Raw genomic sequence first — 19369 nt, 5'->3', positions numbered from 1 at the left:
ACAGCTGGCCTGTTAGCACAGAAAAATATTGACCATAACTTGAAACTTGACATTGAAGTTACAGTTGAACTCCCAGGCAGATGTTTTTCTTTTTATAATAATAAAATGTTATATTTGTTAAATTAAAGCAAGCGTGAACAATTAAATAACATCTCTTTTGACCTTAGAAATGTGTTGCCTTACTTTTTTCCTTAGGTTTCTGCCAGGCTGGTAAAGACTTGCGGCTGGTGTCCATTTCCAATGAACATATTGAAGTGCCTTCAGGGTTTTTACTTGTTGGTGCGAAATCTCCAAATCTGCCTGATCAACTTTTGGTGTGTGCTGTAGATAAAAGATTCTTGCCAGATGACAATGGGCGTAATGCCCTGTTAGGTAAGTGTCTTTGCTAGCACTAAATGGATGCTGTTTTGAACTAGAGTCATCAAGTTCTCTTGCACAGTGTGTGTGGCATGTCCCACATCTGTTACTTGTAGATGAACATCCTCACTTATTAATCATAACAAGATAGCTGTCAGTTGTTTGGACCACTGAGGTTCATATCCCTTATTTAGATTGCGTTGTCCTTAGTGCAGGTACCATGTCTACCAGTATATTTGAACAGTTTCTGGAACAATAGGACCCACATCTTAACTGAAACTTTTAGATGCTATTAAAGTACATATCAATAAGAATAATAATTCTAGCTCAGAGTTTTGGTTTAACATTTAAGCTGATAATGGCATGGGCTTTCGTTTGATCTTAACATATAAATAATTTCAGAAAAAGATATTGCTGTATCCTGTTGGTGGTTCTAGTCCCAGCTCTTTTAATAGCATTGAACATGAACCAAAGCTTGTTGATATCAATGAGAGGTTTTCCATTGAAACAGGACACTTTTTATCATCAAGAGTACTGCTGAAAAATTGTTATATCTCTGAATCACATGGATGCATCAGCCAAATATGAACATGATAAAATTGGACCTTATGTAATTACATGGAGTGATACATAAAATAATGAGAATTATGTTTTCTTTCATGCACTTTTAGGTTTGATATGCAGCATTTCCTTTGCTAGCCTCAAGAGTGGTGCTTTGTTCTGTATGTGCAATACCAAACTGTAACGATAGTGTCAAAAAGGAATGTATTTTTCACTGGGTTTGCTTTGCTGTTGATTGAGAAAGCATCGGAGTCATTGCACTTCAACAAATACTGAGGGATGTGATGCAAACTCATACCAATTTGAATAGATCTTAAAGATATTTGGGATAGCAGGGTGGTGTGAAGATGCATAGGGTACCTTCATGTACAGTGACTACTTTCACCACGTGATCCTGCTGACTTGGATTGGTCACACTACAATTGACCAGTGATTGTAAAGGAATTAAGAGGCTTGTAAATCAGCAAAGTGTTGTCATTTTAAAGATACAGACAGGGATGTTGTACCACTCAATTCATTCACTGCTAGCACTATTAACAGCTTAAGGTCCTTAGGCTGTTAGCACAGAGGAAGCAGTAGATTTGTTAATTGCAATGCTACAGAAAGGGGTAATAAGAAACATAACTAATGTTTTTTTATGCTACTTGTGTCTTCAGATTATTTAGTTAATACTATTGTAGTTTCCTGAAGCTATTTATCAGTTTATTTTTGATATTTTTATCACACTTAAACACCCATAAATTGAATGCTTTGCCTTTGTGAAACATTTTAGTAAAGCAGTAGACTAGCCTCTGCAACACCTGGAATAAGCTCCCCCCAGAAAGCAGCTATTATGCAGAGTCAAGTCCACCAAAACTAGAAGCAAAGCGTCATTCTTGATTTTAGCTTGACAGAGATTATGATGCAGTCTGTTAATTTGGTGGTGGTGTGATGGTATGTTACCAATGTCTGGTCAGATTTACAAAGGTTATTTGATTCTGTTCTCACATAAACTGGTCTAAATGAGGATTAACTTTATTGGATTCTATATAGCTATAGCAGGGAAAAACCCATGTAAGTGAAGCTAGGATCTAGGCATACAATATCTCACCAGCCAAACAGTTTTGTGTATCACTAATGGAATAAGAGAGATGACTATACTTGTTTTCAATCCCTTGTTTGCTGGACATGGGGACCATGTTGTTGTGGGCTAGATTCAAGCTGATAAACTGTTATAGCCATGAAAAGCTCTTTTCATGTGACTGCTTTTGAAAAAAGAAAATAGCAGGTTTGTTTTGTAGTCTGGAGGCTTACAACTATTTTCCTTTGTAAAATCTTGGCCACTGTCACTGGTATTTTTAAGCAAAGTAGAAAATGGTGCCCCAAATTCTTTAGAAATAGTGACTCAGGTAATGGCATCTGGCACTTTCAAGGAGGTACTCAGCACTTGGCAGAATTAAGTGCAGTGTTTGTAAATACAGACATCTCACTTTCTTTTGGCTCTTTTGGTGTTTCATTGCTGGGTTGATTGCATTTATATCAGGGGGGATATTGTTCAGCATTTAATTTAGATTATCCAAAAGGAGTTTATTTGGAGGCAACACATGCTCATGAAATAGATTAGTAGTTTCCTGATGACTCCTGTACTGGCTCCAGAACAGTTTGTAGCTTTGCCTCTTGGTCATAATAAAGCTGCAGAAGAAAAACCTGTCCAGGAAGTGTCTTGGTAGCTTCCTGACTGGTCTTTTGATGCCTGGTCTTGTCTCCATGACAGGCTGTTGATATGCCTGTCAGGCATGTGTGGGATTGGTTTATTGATTATGTTAAATAGTTGCCTAACCCTTCAAAATAGAAGTGTTCTTGTGATTCATGTGCCATTTCTATTAGAGAATTAATGAATTTTTACTATTCCAACTATTATTCCATTGGAAAGGCCCCTTCTGTGGGGAAACAAATGGGTTTTTTCCCCATCCATCAAAAATAAAGGTTTTTAAAAAAATTGTCACCTTAGTTTGTTCCAAGAAAGGCTCCTGATTATTGCACCAGCTTATCTATATTGATCACAATTAGATCCCTGACGTCAAAACTCTACAGGGAATTCTCAGTATTTGACCATTAAAGAGGTCATTTCTTTGTGTTTGGAGACCTGATATGATATGAAACAGGTATCACCATTGTGATTGGGGCCTCAGATTTCACTAGCTCCCCATTAAATTCAGCTAAGCCCTAAAAGCTCTATGTGTTTTTCTTTCAGTTATCATTCCCTGAGGTGGGACGGGAGATAAACAATGCAAGTTTTGTTTTCATCTTTCTCCCAAAGAGTGCCAACAGCTGTATAGCTCCTCCCTATTTTTATTGCTAGTAATAAGAAATACATTTTTGTAGATAGTGGGGAAACCAGAATAATAAAGTGGAAAAGATTAGTTTGCTTGTTGTTTGTCATACAGATTGCAGATGAAGTTTGAGTGGGAAGTGCTGTGCTTTTGCTGTTGCTGTTTGTAATGCACAACAATGGTACTATGCTCATTATTCTGGAAAAAAAAAAACCCCCAATTCAGAGGAGTGCTCTGGCCTGACCTTATTATAGAAAAGATGGAACTTCAATCCTTTGGGTGGAATTAAACAGACCAGCATTGAAAAATGAAAGCTTATCGTGAAGACTTGATTGTTAGCTTCTCATGAATAGTACTGGGCGGTAAATGGCTATCTTTCATTGGAAAATTTAAAGTTTTTGTTGCAGAATCCAAAACCTGCAATACTTTGGGTTTGGCCTTTCTGGTGCCAAACAGAAATTTCTTGAGGGAGGCAGACTTTCCTCCCCCCAAAATCCTTTAGTCAGAAACCCAGTTTTTGCTCATAGAAGTTTTAGTGGCAAATTTTTGGCCAGTCAGATTCCTGAAAACTGTTAGATTGGTATTCCAAGGCACTGAAGTCCTCTTTTCTACCATAGAACAAGGGCCGTACAAACAAATGCTGTCTTGCCAACATGACTTAAACCTGATACAGAGGGGCCAGTACTTTTGTAAGAATTCTTCATGCTCTTTCAGTTTTTTATGCATCTTCTCTATCTGATTGCGGGATGCTGATTGGGGTATTGCTTCTTTGAATAGGGGATGGGATGTGATTAGATTCAACCAAACTCATTCACATAAGCCACTGACTTCTGACGGTTAGCAGCATTGAGTCTGCAGAATGAGACTGGATTTGAACTGGTGACCCAGAGGGGAAAGGCTTTTATCCTCTAACTCCATGTATTGATCACTAATTCTCTTGTGAAATCAATCTGATGACATAGATAAATTGGGACACCTTATATTTGCCCTGAATCCCCTGACCTTTGCCCTTTCTTTAATGTATGGAAGCCTATTTGATTTAGCTTGCTTATGAAACTACCTGTCCCTCTGTTGACTGATAATACCAGACCTGGCATATAGAAGGCACGCAAAAAAGAAAAGGATTATGAACTATTTGACTTATCAGTGTGTACAAGCCTATTGTCATATATTGCATTATTACAAGGTTGATATTATAATTTAATTTAGGAATTACCCATACAGTAGTAAATAGTAATAGAGGGCAGCTGTATTTCACCATGCATTGAAATCAATATCCACATTAATAAAATTAGACCTTCTTAGGATTTCTTATCTGTAAGATGAGGGCCTACCATCATTTGACTGTTTTTATCTTCCCCATTACACTAGTGCAATCTTTAGCTGATACATCGTGGCTTACTTACACACATCCTTGTAATAAAAGCATTGTCTTACCATTCTGAAGCTACAGCTAAAATGTATCAGTGAAATCAGCTTTTGTCAATGAAAGCTGAGTAACAATAGGGGGAAATGGTCTTGCAGGGAACTTACAGGAGTGAAAGAACAGCACAGAGAAGTTGGAAGGTGGTTTGGGAGTGTGGTGGGGAGGAATGATAGGTGTAGTTTTGAAAATGGTTTTCTTACAAAGGCAACTCTAAACAGTGCTCTCTTAAGTCCTTTTTAGAAAAAGTATTCAATAGTAGATGCATGAGAGATGCTTAACTGCTCTTGTGTGTAAACTGTGCTAAGTGAAGGGTAATATTTTTAATAAGTCTCACATGACTAGCTCTCTGGAGGAGTTCAGAAAGGGCTATGGAACATTTCAACTGAAACTCACTTCTAGCTTGAGTGTGTCCTTGCTTGGTAGTGACTTGAGCATGAAATAACCCTACTGAGGCTTTTTGATGTCCATGTTTAAAGATGTCTTGCTCCCATGGGTGAGCATGTCCTTCATCAGTGTTGGCAGCCTGGTGGGTAGGAAGGATAGAATAGGCACAGACTGCTGTTTTGTCCTAGCAAATGGTCTGTCTGAGCTCAGATCTGGGGGAAAAATAGTGGGCAGCAGTGTAAGGAAATTTGCGCTGCTGTTGGTTGGGCCCACTGTATTCTGTTGATAAACAGTAGATGTTATATCCAACTGATGCACCTTCATGAGGACTAAAATGCTTAAGATCCACACAAACAAGTTCAGTTTTAACAGCATCTGTTTTATTTTTGTTTTCTTTTACTGTTGTCTTCAGCTAAGTAAAATGACCTTCACCAACCTCTCTACCAGAATTTAAGATACAATGGGCATCATTCAATACTTTTCAATTCCAACATTTCCCTAGCAAAAGGGCATAGTATAATTAGGGGTGGATGAGCAGGGCACCCACTCCAGGCACCAAATTAGGAGGGGTGCCAGATTCCCCCCCATCCCACAGAGTCTGCATCCTGGCAGCATTGTCATGCTGGGAACTCTGAAGCTGCTCCCAGCTGCTGTTGATTTAAGAACAGTAGTCAGGTTGGGGAGAGGACATATGGTGGCAGCAGCTCAACCAGGACTATTTAGAAGTTCACATCTGGGTAAGGCTGCTGTCCTTTTGTCTGGCTGCTGGACCTGTGCCTCCCCCAGTCCAGCTCTTGGAACCTGTGTCTTGCAGCATCCCTTCCCCCCAACCTCTGCTCTCCCGTAGGTATTACCCCAGGCACCAGATCAGCTTCTTATGCCATTGCAAAAGGACTTTGTTCTCATAGAATGCACGTGCATTTAGATCTTTAGTAAGTTCTGTTGAATCAGTAAGGCACTGATAAAGGGAGTGACCAGACTGTAATCTAACAGTACTTTTCCTGAGTACTCCTTCAGAGCAGGCTTTTACAGAGCATTATGTTTCACTTTTACCTTGGAAGAGCAAGAGCGTTGACTGTTAATATGAAAGTTTAATTTGCCTGAAATGTGTGTTTTGAATATTGTTTGCACATTATTGTTTATTAAACTATGGACTTTATCCTGTATCCACTGAAACTGAGAGAGTTTTGCCATTAACTTCAGTTTTTTACCTTGTAAGAAGATTTGGTAGAGTATGATCCCCTCAAGAAGTGCTTTGTGGAGGGGAGGACAAAATCCTTCCCAAGCCTCTTGATTGTCTGGTTGACCAGGAAGGATGTGGTTCTCTTTACAGATAGCTCAGGGGAGGCCTCTGCTTAATATTCAGTCATTGTCAAACAAGCAAAGAAACAGCTGAAGTGTATAAAAATGGGGTAGAAAGCAATAATTAAATTATAATGATGCCATATAAATTAATTATATACTCTTACCTGGAATAATGGGTTCAGCCCTATTTCAGAAGAAGTAAGAGAGAAGACCTTCAAAGATGGGGTGAGACAATATTGGAGTCAAGCTTCTATGTAGAAAAGCTTCCATATGGAGAATAGTCTCTTGATGGAGGACTCTTCAAATTAGATAAGAGGTGAATATGAAGGACAAGATGGAGGTATATATAGTAACAAAATAGGGGAAGTGAGAAGGAAGGTCAAGTGCTCGTTTAATTTTTCTCATAATCTAGAAGAGAAAAGAAGATTCAGTGAAACAGAAGGGTAAAAAACCGTTACAATTAAATGTTTTTTATATAGGAATAATTTACCTGTTGATATCATGACCACAACATAATGGAACACAGTAACTGGCATACCAGATCAGATTCATGGTCAATGCCTGTGTTTGCTAGCAGGAAGATGTAAGCAACATCATACTACATATAATAACCTGTCCCACATATTAGTTCTCTTCTTAATCCCCACCAATCAGGAACTGAAGCATGACATTTAATTTTTTCCCCCAAAATTTAAGCTTGCTTTAACTACAGTAAGTCAGAATATTTTTATGATCCATGGACAGGTCTGTTCACCTCACCCCAAGGAATCCGGGGACAAGCCCCTTTGTTTCCAGGAAAATGAATTTTCTAATGTTTTAATCCACCGCAAATTCTAATAACATTCTGCAAAAATGAATATTGCTAGCAAATAAATAAGAAGGCAGCACAAATAATGCATCACACAAAAATATCTATAGTCACATCAATTTAGCAAACAAGAAATCTTATAATTTACTGTCATTTAATCTCAAAGTCCTAAAATTGGGAAATAAATTCAAATAGGTGTGGAACTCTTAACACCTGCAGATGGAAACCTCTGCAAAGTGTGAAGGAGGAACACATTTTAAGAATACTGAATCCCTGTATCCCCCCTTCTCAGTAAAGGCTTACAGTGTTATTTGATGAAAAGGTTGACAAATATGGTCAGAAAGGAGATGTCCCTGTGTTATCCTGTTAGTCAAAAAGGAAAACACCAACCTGAAGCCTTCATCAAGATTTGACCTCCTAAGACCAGGCTAGCCTTCCTGAGAAGCTTGTCTTTCTCGTGACTCAGAGTTCCTTCCCTTAGCCTAACTTATGCTAACTGAACCTAACTTAACAATGCCTACGGCCTACTAAAAACACCACGCTATAAATCAAAAGATTCATACTTCACCTAAAGGTCTACAAGTCCAAAGGTCACTTCCTTTCAGTAGAGCACTTTTTTAAGGCGTGGGGTTTTTTAACCCTAAGATCTCCTGTGGTCAATCCCCTATGCCCTGCAAGGACCAGTGTGGGAAATGCTTGCATGTGCGGTGTGTGGCGCTGCAGACAGGTCTGTGGCACCACATACCGCATGTCCATACTCGTGTGGATGTGGCCTCCCAATCTTTTCAGTCTCACTCTATATGAGAGTTTTTCCATGATTTTCTAGACCAAGTGTCTAGGATTCCAAAACAGATTAAACTTTTCTATGGGTAATGACACACTGGCATCAGTACCACATAGGAATAAAGGAAAAGAAAATATTCAGGCTTCCAGGCATAAGCAAGCCATTATCTGAGGAGGTAATAGGAAGAAATTTCCTATCATTGGGTTTCTTATACCATCTTTTGAAGCGTGTGGTACTGGTGCCTGGAAGAGAGAACAACAGGACTAGCTTAAATGTAGTGCATATTGATCCAGTAACAATTCTTGTAGAAACAGATTGAAAAACATCAAGAAGTATAATCCTATCGTAGAAGAGAGTACAAATGAACCCATTAGTGTTATTCTGCTTCTTACAGAAATACTTCTTCAAATAGAAACTGGATTAAACCTGCAGTTGCTCTGTGTGAGGAATTCCATTCAAGGAAACGGTGCAAAGTAACTGGGAGTGCGGCATGTGGAAGGGCAGCAGGAACACATTTGTTCCATGCCATGTACAGCTCCAGGCACTTTGTTCCTGAGTAAATAATTATAACCAAATTCGTAGCTATTGCAGAAGCCTAATGCAAACCAGGCACAGAATTTGGGGCATCTGTATTAGCTGACAACACAAGAAGGATTTGCTACATTTCTTTTATACAGCTCTGTCAGGAAAGCAGCCATATTAATGTGAGCTCTTAGGCACATATTTTAGCTCAGCTGGGCATAAGCACTTTCTGAAAGTTAAGCACATGCTCAGTGCTGTCTTGAGTAGAGCTGGATTCACACACAGAAACTCATGCTTATGTGCTGTCTACCCAGGGCCTACATTTTCTAATAAACCTGTTTCATAGCCAGATCATAATTGTCAAATGGGACTTTTTTCAGAGTGTGAGGCAATGGAAAATGTAAACAGAGACTATGAAGCTAGGCCATTTATTCACAGTGAAGCTTTAGTTAGAAAACCCAAAAGCCAACTTCAATTAGGGTTTGATTTATTTTTTTTCAGTAAGAAAATGTTTGTAGTAGATTGCTTTTCTACAAATGCTTACTGTCTCCAAGGAAGAACTGTGTCTGCATGCTGTTATCAGTGACCTGTCTATCTTAACCAGATCTTGTCTATTATTTATTTTGTCAGGTTTCTCTGGCAATTGTGTTGGCTGTGGCAAGAAGGGCTTCTGCTACTTTACGGAATTTTCCAATCACATCAATCTTAAACTGACCACTCAACCCAAGAAACAGAAACACTTAAAGTATTATCTGGTTAGAAATGCACAGGGAGCACTTACCAAAGGGTCTGTAATCTGCTGGAAAGGGGCAGGTAAGATCATGAAGCTGTCTAGTTGGAGCTCTGGTTTTCATCTGCCAAGCTTAGATACCAGTGAGGTCAGCATCTGAGACAAACCTCAGATAATCAGATAGACAGAGGAGAGACTCTTTAAAGTGAGGCAATTGCTAAAGAGTGGCGTAGAAGCCAGTTGATTGGCGTAATAGAAAGATAACATGTTGGACAATCTAGCAGTGCCTCTTTTCTAAATATTGTGACATCTGGATCAAAATTGTTCATATTTCAAATTGTTTACACAAGGTTGCAAAGACAAAGCATTAATGCAACCATTCTCAATGGGTAAGAAGAGTCTTTTTTCCCCGTAGAATTCAGAGGCCGACAGTCTTCATCCAGTACCTGTTCAAGTGCATTGTTCCAACCTCCAGAAAGTTCAGGCCCATCTGTAACCATCACAAGTGACCCGGTTTCAGCTACAAACCCAAATACTCCATCTGGGACTCAGCAAACAGGTAACACTTAGAAAGGAAACCTTTGGTTAAGTACAGACAGTCAAAAAGCTCGAGGCTGAAACAATTCAATCTTTGCAGGTTAGTCTAAACTGTGTAGATTAAACCAATTAGGAAATGAACAGACATTCACTTTTGATTCTGGAAATGCAGCCACATGCCTGCAGGGGCCCAGGCTGGAAGCCGGGGGGCACTAGAGCATATCTCCTTGCTCAGCTGGAGCAGACAGCTTGAGCCTAGGCTAACCCGCTTACCCTGCAAGGTGGGCTTTGCAGGGGAGGTGCAATGAATCCTGTGATGCTGGGGGACTATGAGTTAACTTGAATCTGGAAGGGATTTTGGACAGAAGTTCAATAAATTGATTGAACCTAAATCAGTGAGGTCTGATACTACATCCATCTGGGTTTATCTTAAATTGGTTTCAGCCATTTTAAAAGTGGTTTATATTAGCGCTGTATGAAATGGGCCCTATTTGATTTAGATTTGGATTCGATCCGAATCAGGGACAGTGATTCAATCTGTTGATTCGGATCACTATCCCTGATTCAAATTGTCCGAATCTGACAATTCAGTGCTGATTCGGCGATTCAGCAATTCAGACAAAGGCACAGCTTTAAAAGTTTTTTTCTACATACCTTGAAGTAGCAGCATGGCTCATGATCGCTGCAGTGCTGGGGCACATGTAGTGTCCCTCAGGAGCATGGGGGGCTCTCCAGCGTGCTCAGCAGCAAACCCAGAAGTGGACTTCTGGTCCACTTTTGGGTCTGCCAGGGAGTGCGCTGGGGGGGCCCCCATGCCTCCCTGGCTCAGTGATTGCCCACAGGGGGACCTCAGGTGCTCCACCCAGACCCAGGAGGCACCGAGGCACCAGTCACCAAGCTGAGAGGGTGCAGGGAGCCCCCCCCGTGCACTCCCTGGTGGACCAGGAAGTGGGCTGGAAGTGCTTCTGGTCTACTTCCAGGTCTGCTGTTGAGCATGCTGGGGAGCCCCCGTGCTTCTGTGAGATGCTGCGTCTGCCCCAGCACCGCAGTGTTCAGAGCCCCTGCTACCTAGAGGTATATAGAAAAAACATTTAAAGCTATATCTACGTCCGAATCACTGAATCTGTCTGAATCAATTTGAAGGGATCTAAATCAATTCAGAGAGATTAAAGTGTTCTCTGATTTGATTCGGAGATTTGGCCACTGCATCGGGCTGAATCTTCACCAAATCGAATCAGGGATTGAAGCTTCGCACAGTTTATATGCACTGAACTTCTGTTGCGTTTACAGATTTGAACCGGTTTGTAATCACTTATATCAGTTTATGTGCAATTTCTGTCCCTAGCCTTTGAGTTCCCAAATAGTCTCATTTACTATCTTGAGTGCATGTATGTGTATATTGGTGGAAGTGGAAAGAATCTGAAAAAAATATTGTAAAGTACAGAATAAAACAGAATGAGCAAACATGAGGTGATTTAGAGAGGCTCCATAAATCAAGGAACTAGTATAATGTTATAGCTATAGAGAAAATGAATGACACCTTGAAAACTTTTTCAATACTAGCTCTTTTTTTCAGATAAATTGATGAAGGATTTATAGATAGTTAAATAGTACTAAATATTTCTTTTCTGGAATTTAGTTATCAACAAGCTCACTAAGGCTACTCAAATCTTAGGAGTCCATTTATTTAAAAGTGATGAAAATCGGCTTTACCATTTTGCAGCTGCTTCTTATCTACTCACAGATGACAACTGCTTTAGAAATTAGCATGATTTCAGTTTGTTCCGCTGTTCCAGTTAATTTTATGATAAAACCAGAATCCTTTTCACTTAGATAATGTGTAAATTAGCTTAAAAGCTCTGTTTTTCTTTTGCTAACAGATAGATTGGTTTATTTTTTTTATTTCATACAAATTAAAGTCATCTCAGAGTTTACGTATTATTTACAAGACAAAAATATTTTAAGTGTTAAAGGCAAGGACTTTTGTGGGTGATATCTTTTATTGGACCCACTATATAGTTGAAAGGGATACAGATAGGCTTTCAGATACTAAGTATTTTTCCTCATGTCTTCATAGAATCATAGAAATTAAGGGCTGGAAGGGACCTCGAATGATCATTGAGTTCAACTCCCTTGCTCTGGACATGAACACTGCTGAGATCAAATGTTTCCGGCAAGGTGTCTGTTCAGTCTCCTCTTGAAGACTTCCAAGGTTGGGGACTGCACCACATCCTTGGGATGTCTGTTGCAGATTCTGGTCACCCTTACTGTAAAGCAGTTCTTCCTTACATCCAATCTGAAACCACCCTCTAACAGTTATGGCCATTGCTCCTTGTCATAGGCAACGTTTGCCTCCTGAGGCTGGGGGTCATGGTGACCGCCCGCAAGCGGTGACTCAGGCATTAGCAGCGAGGGTGGGCCAAGTGGGGACAGTCTGCAGGTAGCCGTGGCGGTGTTGGAGGTGGGGGGGAGGGGATCCCCCGTAGTTGATCACTGACTGGGGGGCAGCTGGATGCCGAGTCTGTAAGTGCTGGTGGCTTACTGGGCACTGCCCATGGCACTTCTCTTGAGGGGGCACCAGCGCTCTGCCTACCCCCCCTGCCCACTGCCTAAGCCAGGAGTGCTCGCTCTCAGGGGGGGAACCAGCACTCTCAGGGGGTGCACGTGCACCCCCTACACGTCACCTATGCGCCTTGCCCTCCCCTGGGGCACCCTAGTGAACAATTTTTCTCCCAACTCCCGATATTCACCCATTACCTACTTATAGATGGTCACCAAGTCCCCCCTCAGTCTTCTCTACCCCAGGCTGAACAGTCCTAGATCCCTTAGTCTTTCCTCATAAGGCTTGTCCTCCAGGCCCTTAATCATTCTTGTAGCCCTTCTCTGGACCTTTTCAAGCTTCACCATGTCTTTTTTGAAGTGCAGTGCCCAGAATTGGACACAGTACTCCAGCTGAGGTCTCACCACTGCTGAGTAGAGAGGAAGTATCACTTCCTTAGCCCTGCTCATGACACATCAGCTAATGCGTCCCAGTATGCTACTAGTTCTGTTGACTACAATGTTGCACTGGTGGTTCATGTTCATCTTGTGATCAACCATAACCCTGAGGTCCCTTTCAGCCATTGTGCTGGCCAGGACATCTCCTAACCTATATTCATGTCACTGGTTATTTCTTCCCAGATGAAGCACACTGCATTTTTCCGTATTGAACTGCATCTGGTTCTACTCTGCCCACCTTTCCAGCTTCTAACTCATTGCTAAAGATGTTGAACAACACGGGGCCAAAAACCAAACCCTGCAAGAAACCACTGCCCACCTCCTGCCAAGATGATACAGACCAATCCACTAACACTCTCAGGGTTCAACCCCTCAGCTAGTTCCCAACCAACTTGACTGGACTCTGCTAGCCCACAATCCCCCAGTTTTTTTTTCATAAGAGCTTCATAGGAGACCATATCGAAGGCCTTTTTAAAAATCCAAGTATATGATATCAACCGCATCTCCCACATCTAAGCAGTTTGTTACTTGATTACAGAAGGAGATGAGGTTCGTCAGACATGACGTCCCTGTAATGAAACCTTGTTGGCTATTCTTTAGCATCATGCCTTCTGCCAGTCTCTTACAAATGGACTTCTTGATAATGTTTTTCCAAAATTTGACCTCATATTGAAGTCAAACTAACTGGTCTATAGTTTTCTGGAACTTTTGTCCTCCCCTTCTTAAAGATTGGCACCACATTGATCCTTTTCCAGTCTCCCAGGACTTCTGAGCACCACGAGTCTTCCAATACCTTCGCCAATGATCCTGCAATGACTCCAGCCAATTTCTTCAGCACTTTTGAGTGTAGACTTGAAGACATTCAGCTGCTCTAAGTGCTCCCTCACCAGTTCAAAACTGACCACTGGTTGTCAATGCCTTCCCCCCTGCCCACATCCATCCAGTATCTAACCAGGCAGGCAACCACCATTTGTATGCAGGAACACAAATGCAAAGTATTCTTTAAAGAGTTCAGCTTTCTCCTGACTGTCTGTTGTCAGCTGTCCTGTCCTGTCCTGTCCTGTTCTGCAAGGGCCCCACATTTCCCTTGGTCTTCTTCCTGCTCCCAATATACCTATATACCTCCTGCTCCCTATATACCATTCTTATTGTCCTTGATTTCAGTCACCAACCTGATCTCAGTTGCCACTCTTGCCTTCCTTATCCTCTCCCTACAAATACGGGCTATACTTGTGTATTCTTCCTTGGTGACTATCCCTTGTTTCCGCGATCCATAAGCCTCCTTTTTCTTTTTTAAGCACTTCTTGACTCCTATGGTAAGTCAAGACGGCTTTCCGGCCCCTTACCACTTTTCCTGCATACAGGAATGGATCTTTTATGTGCTCTGAGGATCACTCCTTTGAGGAATGAGCACCCTTCCTGAACTCCCTTCCCCTCCAGTCCCTCTTCCGATAGGGTCTCTCCCACTATTTTCCTGTGGCTGTAGTAGATATTCCAAGAACTGTGGCAACTCCACTGATGTTGTTATTTCCTCCACCTGACTTCAAAAATATTGAGCAGCTGGGGTTTGAAAACCTGGGGCATTTATACATGTGCTCCAGAAGTGGGAAGGGGGAGGGGATCCTTTAATTAGCACATTGGAGCAGCCTCACTGCATGTGTATAGGTGCCCCTGGATAACAAAACACTTATATCCCTATGACACTAGTGCTGAATTATATTTTCAAAAGTTAAACATATAAAAAGCTAAATTCCTGAAAAATAGAGTTAGGTTTAGGAAAATCTACCTGCTTCTTAATGTGACACTGTTCACTGAAAATAAATAAAGATGTTTGGAATAAAAGTAAATTCAGCATTTTGCTCAAAATTATTTTTATTGGTGTTAGCAACAGCACTTGATTCTTCTCACTTATGGTCCTATCTTGCAAAAAGCTTTATGTGGCATGTGAACATGGGTAGAAGGATCTGAATGTGTTGATTTTTTTGAAAGATTGGGATATCACCTAGGTGTAAACCAAAAGCAACGACAGAGAAAACTGGTATAAGACCAAAATTGGGCTTGCTGTGTTCAGCATTGTAATGGCTATGAGGCAGAACCTCAGCTGATGCAAATTGTCATAGGTCCACTGAAGTTAAGCCTTAATTAATCAGTTGTTTCCATCAGCTCTGGGCTGCCTTTATAAACATTTATTTAAATAATTCCTTTTTTCTAACTCAGCAGGTGCAATGTCAGATCATCTCCCATCAACAGCAGCATTTGGCCCAACTGTTTACAATGGCAAAGGTTCTCCCAAACAGCATCTAGTGAAAAATAGCCTGTCAGCTCTGACAAGACCTTCAGTGTTAGGTACCTCTGGATTTTTTGTTTCAACTCATCTAAATTATACATTCTGATTTAGTTACCTGAGGTAAAGTGGAAACATTATATAAATGGGTGTAGTGGATGCAAACTCTTATGTATTTAGAGGAGAACATTATGCTAGGAGTCTTTATGTAAATAATATATTTTATTCCTTACTAACTAACAATGAAAAGTGTTTATGTACTTTCTGATGCAGCTTTCCTAGAAAACAGCATATGTATTATTATTCTTTTATTATATTTTACTTTTTGGTTGTTTAATTTGAGGAAAGAACAGCCTCTGAATTCAGGCTTTTGGAAGAATGTGTTTGTCAGTTTGAAACAGCTGCTCCAGAACAGATTTTAAACTTCAATAAAAGGCACTGGAAAAGCTTGATAGAAACTGATTGTATACTACTTAAGTAAGGATGTGATCCTACAGAGAAAAAACATGAATCTTGAACAACTAGTTCCATATTTTAAAACAGTATCCACATTACACCTTGGACTGCACTAAAATGGTTACTTTAGTGTAGTGTTTCATCAGCTATCCAGTTTTCATCATCAACAGAACAAATCCCATGAAGCTGTTAGGGCTGGAAAATTCTTAATATTCATTAAATAGTCATAATCTCTCTCTGTATACTTTATATTAATTTTAATGTGAACATTTACAAACTGCACTGCTAATATGTTTCATCCCAGTTCACATTTCATAACCATTTAATATTTGACTTCTTTGTACGTGAGTGTCTTATTATAATGTGAACTGATTTAATTAAGATAACATTTCAATGTCAACATGTAGGTAACTCAGCACTAAACCTGGCAGGGATAGGTGATTTCCAAATGAGCACATTATATTGCTTTGATCCTGAAATTGTGCTTTTCTGCAGCGTATCATGCCCCAAGTTAAATGAATGAAACTAGGCCACGTGGCTATATACTGCCCTCATGTGGTGCAAATTAAAGGATAAAAGCCTATTGTTTCAGTAAATACTATGATGAATCTTCCTGAAAATTATTTTATTCTCAATCTGAAGACTTATTAGTCATGTGTGTGTGTGTGTGTGTATATATATATACACACACACACACACACACACACACACACACACACACACACACATATATATATATATATATATATACACACACACAGTAAATTACACTGAGAACAATATTGTTTAAATGGTTATTCCCTGTTGTATTGCAAGCAGGCTTGAATTTGTAGATAGGAAGAACAGTTCTGCCAGAAAGTTGGTCTTGACAGGACAACTAGATGTGCTCATGCCTTGGCATATTAAAGTAGGAAAAACCTGAGAGCTCATTCCTGCAAGATGCTGAGTAACTCCTAGAAGACCCTCAGTTCCCATTGAGTAGAAATATCAAAACGTTAAACATGGGACATGGCAGAAATGCATTAGAAAACCCAGGAACCAAAGAATACAGCTTTCAGTAGAAATTTGGCCCAGAACAGTGACAGGATCCATAATTGACATGGAGTTTGGAGCTAGTAAGTTGTGTCCCAAATTATAATGCTAGGTAGAATTTTCAAATTCACCTAAGTTCATTAACTTTCAGTGGAATTTAGGCTTTTCAGTCACTTCAGCATCTTTGAAAATTATATTCCATATTTCCCACAAGCTCTGTTTGCTCAGAGTACAAGGAAACTGTATATGTTTTTGGTATCTACAATTAAAATATATTAAAATATTATTAATACAGTTCTCTCAGAGTAAATTGTGCTATAAAGTAGGTGCATTGTGGTCAAATTAACAGATGGGTCACATTACTGTGGTGTAACAGAGCAAAATAAAATAAGAACTACATTGAGACTAGCGAGTTTGTGTAAATATTTGTTACCATCTAGTACAGTCCTTAGCATATAGGATCTTGAGCAATGAAAATAATACTGGAATGTCATGCACGAAAGTTAATAAATTAAATTCAATATTTTCATCCACTTGGCATCATAATAATTTTCCAAACTATTAATGTTATTTAGGCACATTAACAAATTCAGGGCCTCCAAAAAAGCGCCACAAAGGATGGTCACCAGAGTCACCATCATCTACTGAAACTTGGAACTTGCAGCCCAACCCACAGATTCCAAATAAAAATAAAAATGGTAAGCTATGCTGATTTAATTTGTTTGTTTGTTTAAAAGACAGTGGAAGAAGGGCCAGAATATTGAAGATATTTATGTACTAAAATACAGAAAGATGCCAAATAGGCTGTTTGAAGGTAATAGGAATCTGAAGTCCCTCTGAAATCAGTAACTACCATGATTACTGAAATCAAAGGTGAGGTTTTCCCCCTAAATTGGCATGGGGAAAAAAGCCCCTTGTCTTATAATTGCATGCAAGAAAACCTCATTAAATACATTGTCTATAATTAAACTGCTGCCAAAAATAGCATGTGCTCAGCAATGGCAAACAACTACAAAGTTGATTAAATACAGTCAGCACTGGGCATGATTATAAAATAAATGGTTCATATTGGGTAAACTTGCTGGGAACCTCATACCAGGATAGATTAGTGCAGCTCATCTTAATAAAATATATGGTAATGCCTATTAAGTGAAGTCCCCCTCAGCGCTGACTCTTTCAAGTCATGATGAGCTGCTACATTGCATACCTTTTGACTTGTTCATTCCCACAGCTGAGCTGTGCCTTTCTTTCCTATTCCCAATGTTTCCTGTTTCTTCACCAACCTTAAATGCAAACATCACCAAATAAGGCCAAACAGTTCACCCAGAATCCCCCTGTCACTCCCTCTCTCAGCCTCTCATATATGATTAGTGTAGCTCTGCCCTCCATGAGGTGAAGCTGGACCCGGTTGCTCTGTGCTTCATCTTCCTATAAATGTTTGGTTAATCACAGGATTCATGACAACAACAATAGTTATAAGTGGAAGTGAATCAGCACATGGTCCTTAGTGGGGGGTATCTGGAGTACATACACACATAGCGAGCAGTGCTGAACTGTAGAGTCACTGTGGCTTGAAATCCTGTTGACCCTGGTGGGGCCCAGCCCAGTAAACTATATGGTAAATCATGAGCCTTTGGCTTTGGATTAATATCATGCTTAGTTTGTACTATGTATAAGGAGGTGCCAAGGTGCTGCTTGTAAGTATGTTTATGGAGAACCTATGCTAAAACTTACAGCAATTTAGGAAAAAGGTAATATTTATCAATTTGTGTTGAACTAAGTGTATGGATAAAATATGCAAATTGCTACAGCTGTGTTTAATTTCAAGGTCATTGTTTTCAAATTTGCTTCTTACTTCCATGTGTTTAAGGAGAGCAGGGTGTGACAATAAAAATAGGGGGAAGGGGTTGCCAGGGGAAAAAGTTGGGGGGAAGCACAGGGCAAAGGGGCTACCTGACCCCCAAGATTTCTTTTCCCTAGTGTAGCAGTGGAAGGGGGACAAATTTAAGGCAACCATACAATAATTAGATTCTATCCCTGGACAAGTATAACAAATTTATATATTTTCCATATATAGAGTATAATTACTGGGGAGTTGTTTTATAATCCGGGTCATCTTCTATTCGAGTAAATAAGGTACAGACCAAGAGATTTTTGTAAATGCTAGTCTTTTTAGATGCCTAAATACATTTGAGAGCTGGTCCAAAATCTAGGATGTATTGAAGTCCATGATAAAACTCCCACTGACTTCAGTGGGCCAGGGCACTATCAGTGTCATTCCAAAGAGAGGCTCATTATTGGCCAAACTATAACATGCTCTCTTAATTTCAGTTCAGTCCTAATTTAGATTGATTCCCGTTAAGGTGCCACTGTGTTAAACTGAGCAATAGTCCCAAGTGTGGCCCAGTATGTTTAGCTAGCTTTGTGGAGAGTATCTAGTAATTCTCATGCACAGTATATCAGCTAGTTTTTACTTTTATGCTATTTTGTCTCTATTAGACTGAGATATCTTTCTCCTCCAGAAGCAAACTGAGAGGGATGTAACATTCTGATGAGTAATTAAGCCATAAAAGTGAATGTCGGAGTTCAGTTTGTCACATTATCATTATTGATTTAACTTGTAAAAAAGTGTATTCGGTGTTAACTCTAAAGATGTCCTCTCTTCCTGATGGATTACACAGTTGCCATTTAGTTCAGATAAAGATAAAATTGATAAAACAGATAATCCACCAGAATTAAGTAGTTTCCCTTAAAATAGTGTTTTTAATCTGCTAATATTTGAAGTAAGATTACTGTTAAAAACTAATGATAGGCTTCAGTGAATTTAATTTTCTCTTTCTAAGAACTGATAACAACATCAGTTTATAATCACAG

The 19369-nt window shown here is 39.8% G+C and overlaps 1 protein-coding gene across 5 annotated transcripts in view; it reads left to right on the top strand.

Moving 5' to 3' along the window:
- GREB1 (growth regulating estrogen receptor binding 1) overlaps window positions 1-19369 on the top strand; it is a 159786-nt gene that overhangs the window by 89359 nt on the left and 51058 nt on the right. For 4 of the 5 annotated variants that reach the window (XM_019492721.2, XM_059729573.1, XM_019492719.2 and 1 more), the window contains exons 4-8: window positions 196-372; window positions 9090-9272; window positions 9605-9748; window positions 14941-15069; window positions 17071-17193. In XM_019492721.2, coding sequence (XP_019348266.1) covers window positions 196-372; window positions 9090-9272; window positions 9605-9748; window positions 14941-15069; window positions 17071-17193 — 756 coding nt within the window. The remainder of the gene's footprint in view (window positions 1-195; window positions 373-9089; window positions 9273-9604; window positions 9749-14940; window positions 15070-17070; window positions 17194-19369) is intronic. The other variant, XM_059729572.1, reaches the window with a different exon arrangement.

This window comes from Alligator mississippiensis, chromosome 1 (assembly GCF_030867095.1).
Source record: "Alligator mississippiensis isolate rAllMis1 chromosome 1, rAllMis1, whole genome shotgun sequence".
NCBI classification, from domain to species: domain Eukaryota; kingdom Metazoa; phylum Chordata; order Crocodylia; family Alligatoridae; genus Alligator; species Alligator mississippiensis.
This window is presented reverse-complemented; position numbering and strand designations above follow the sequence as displayed.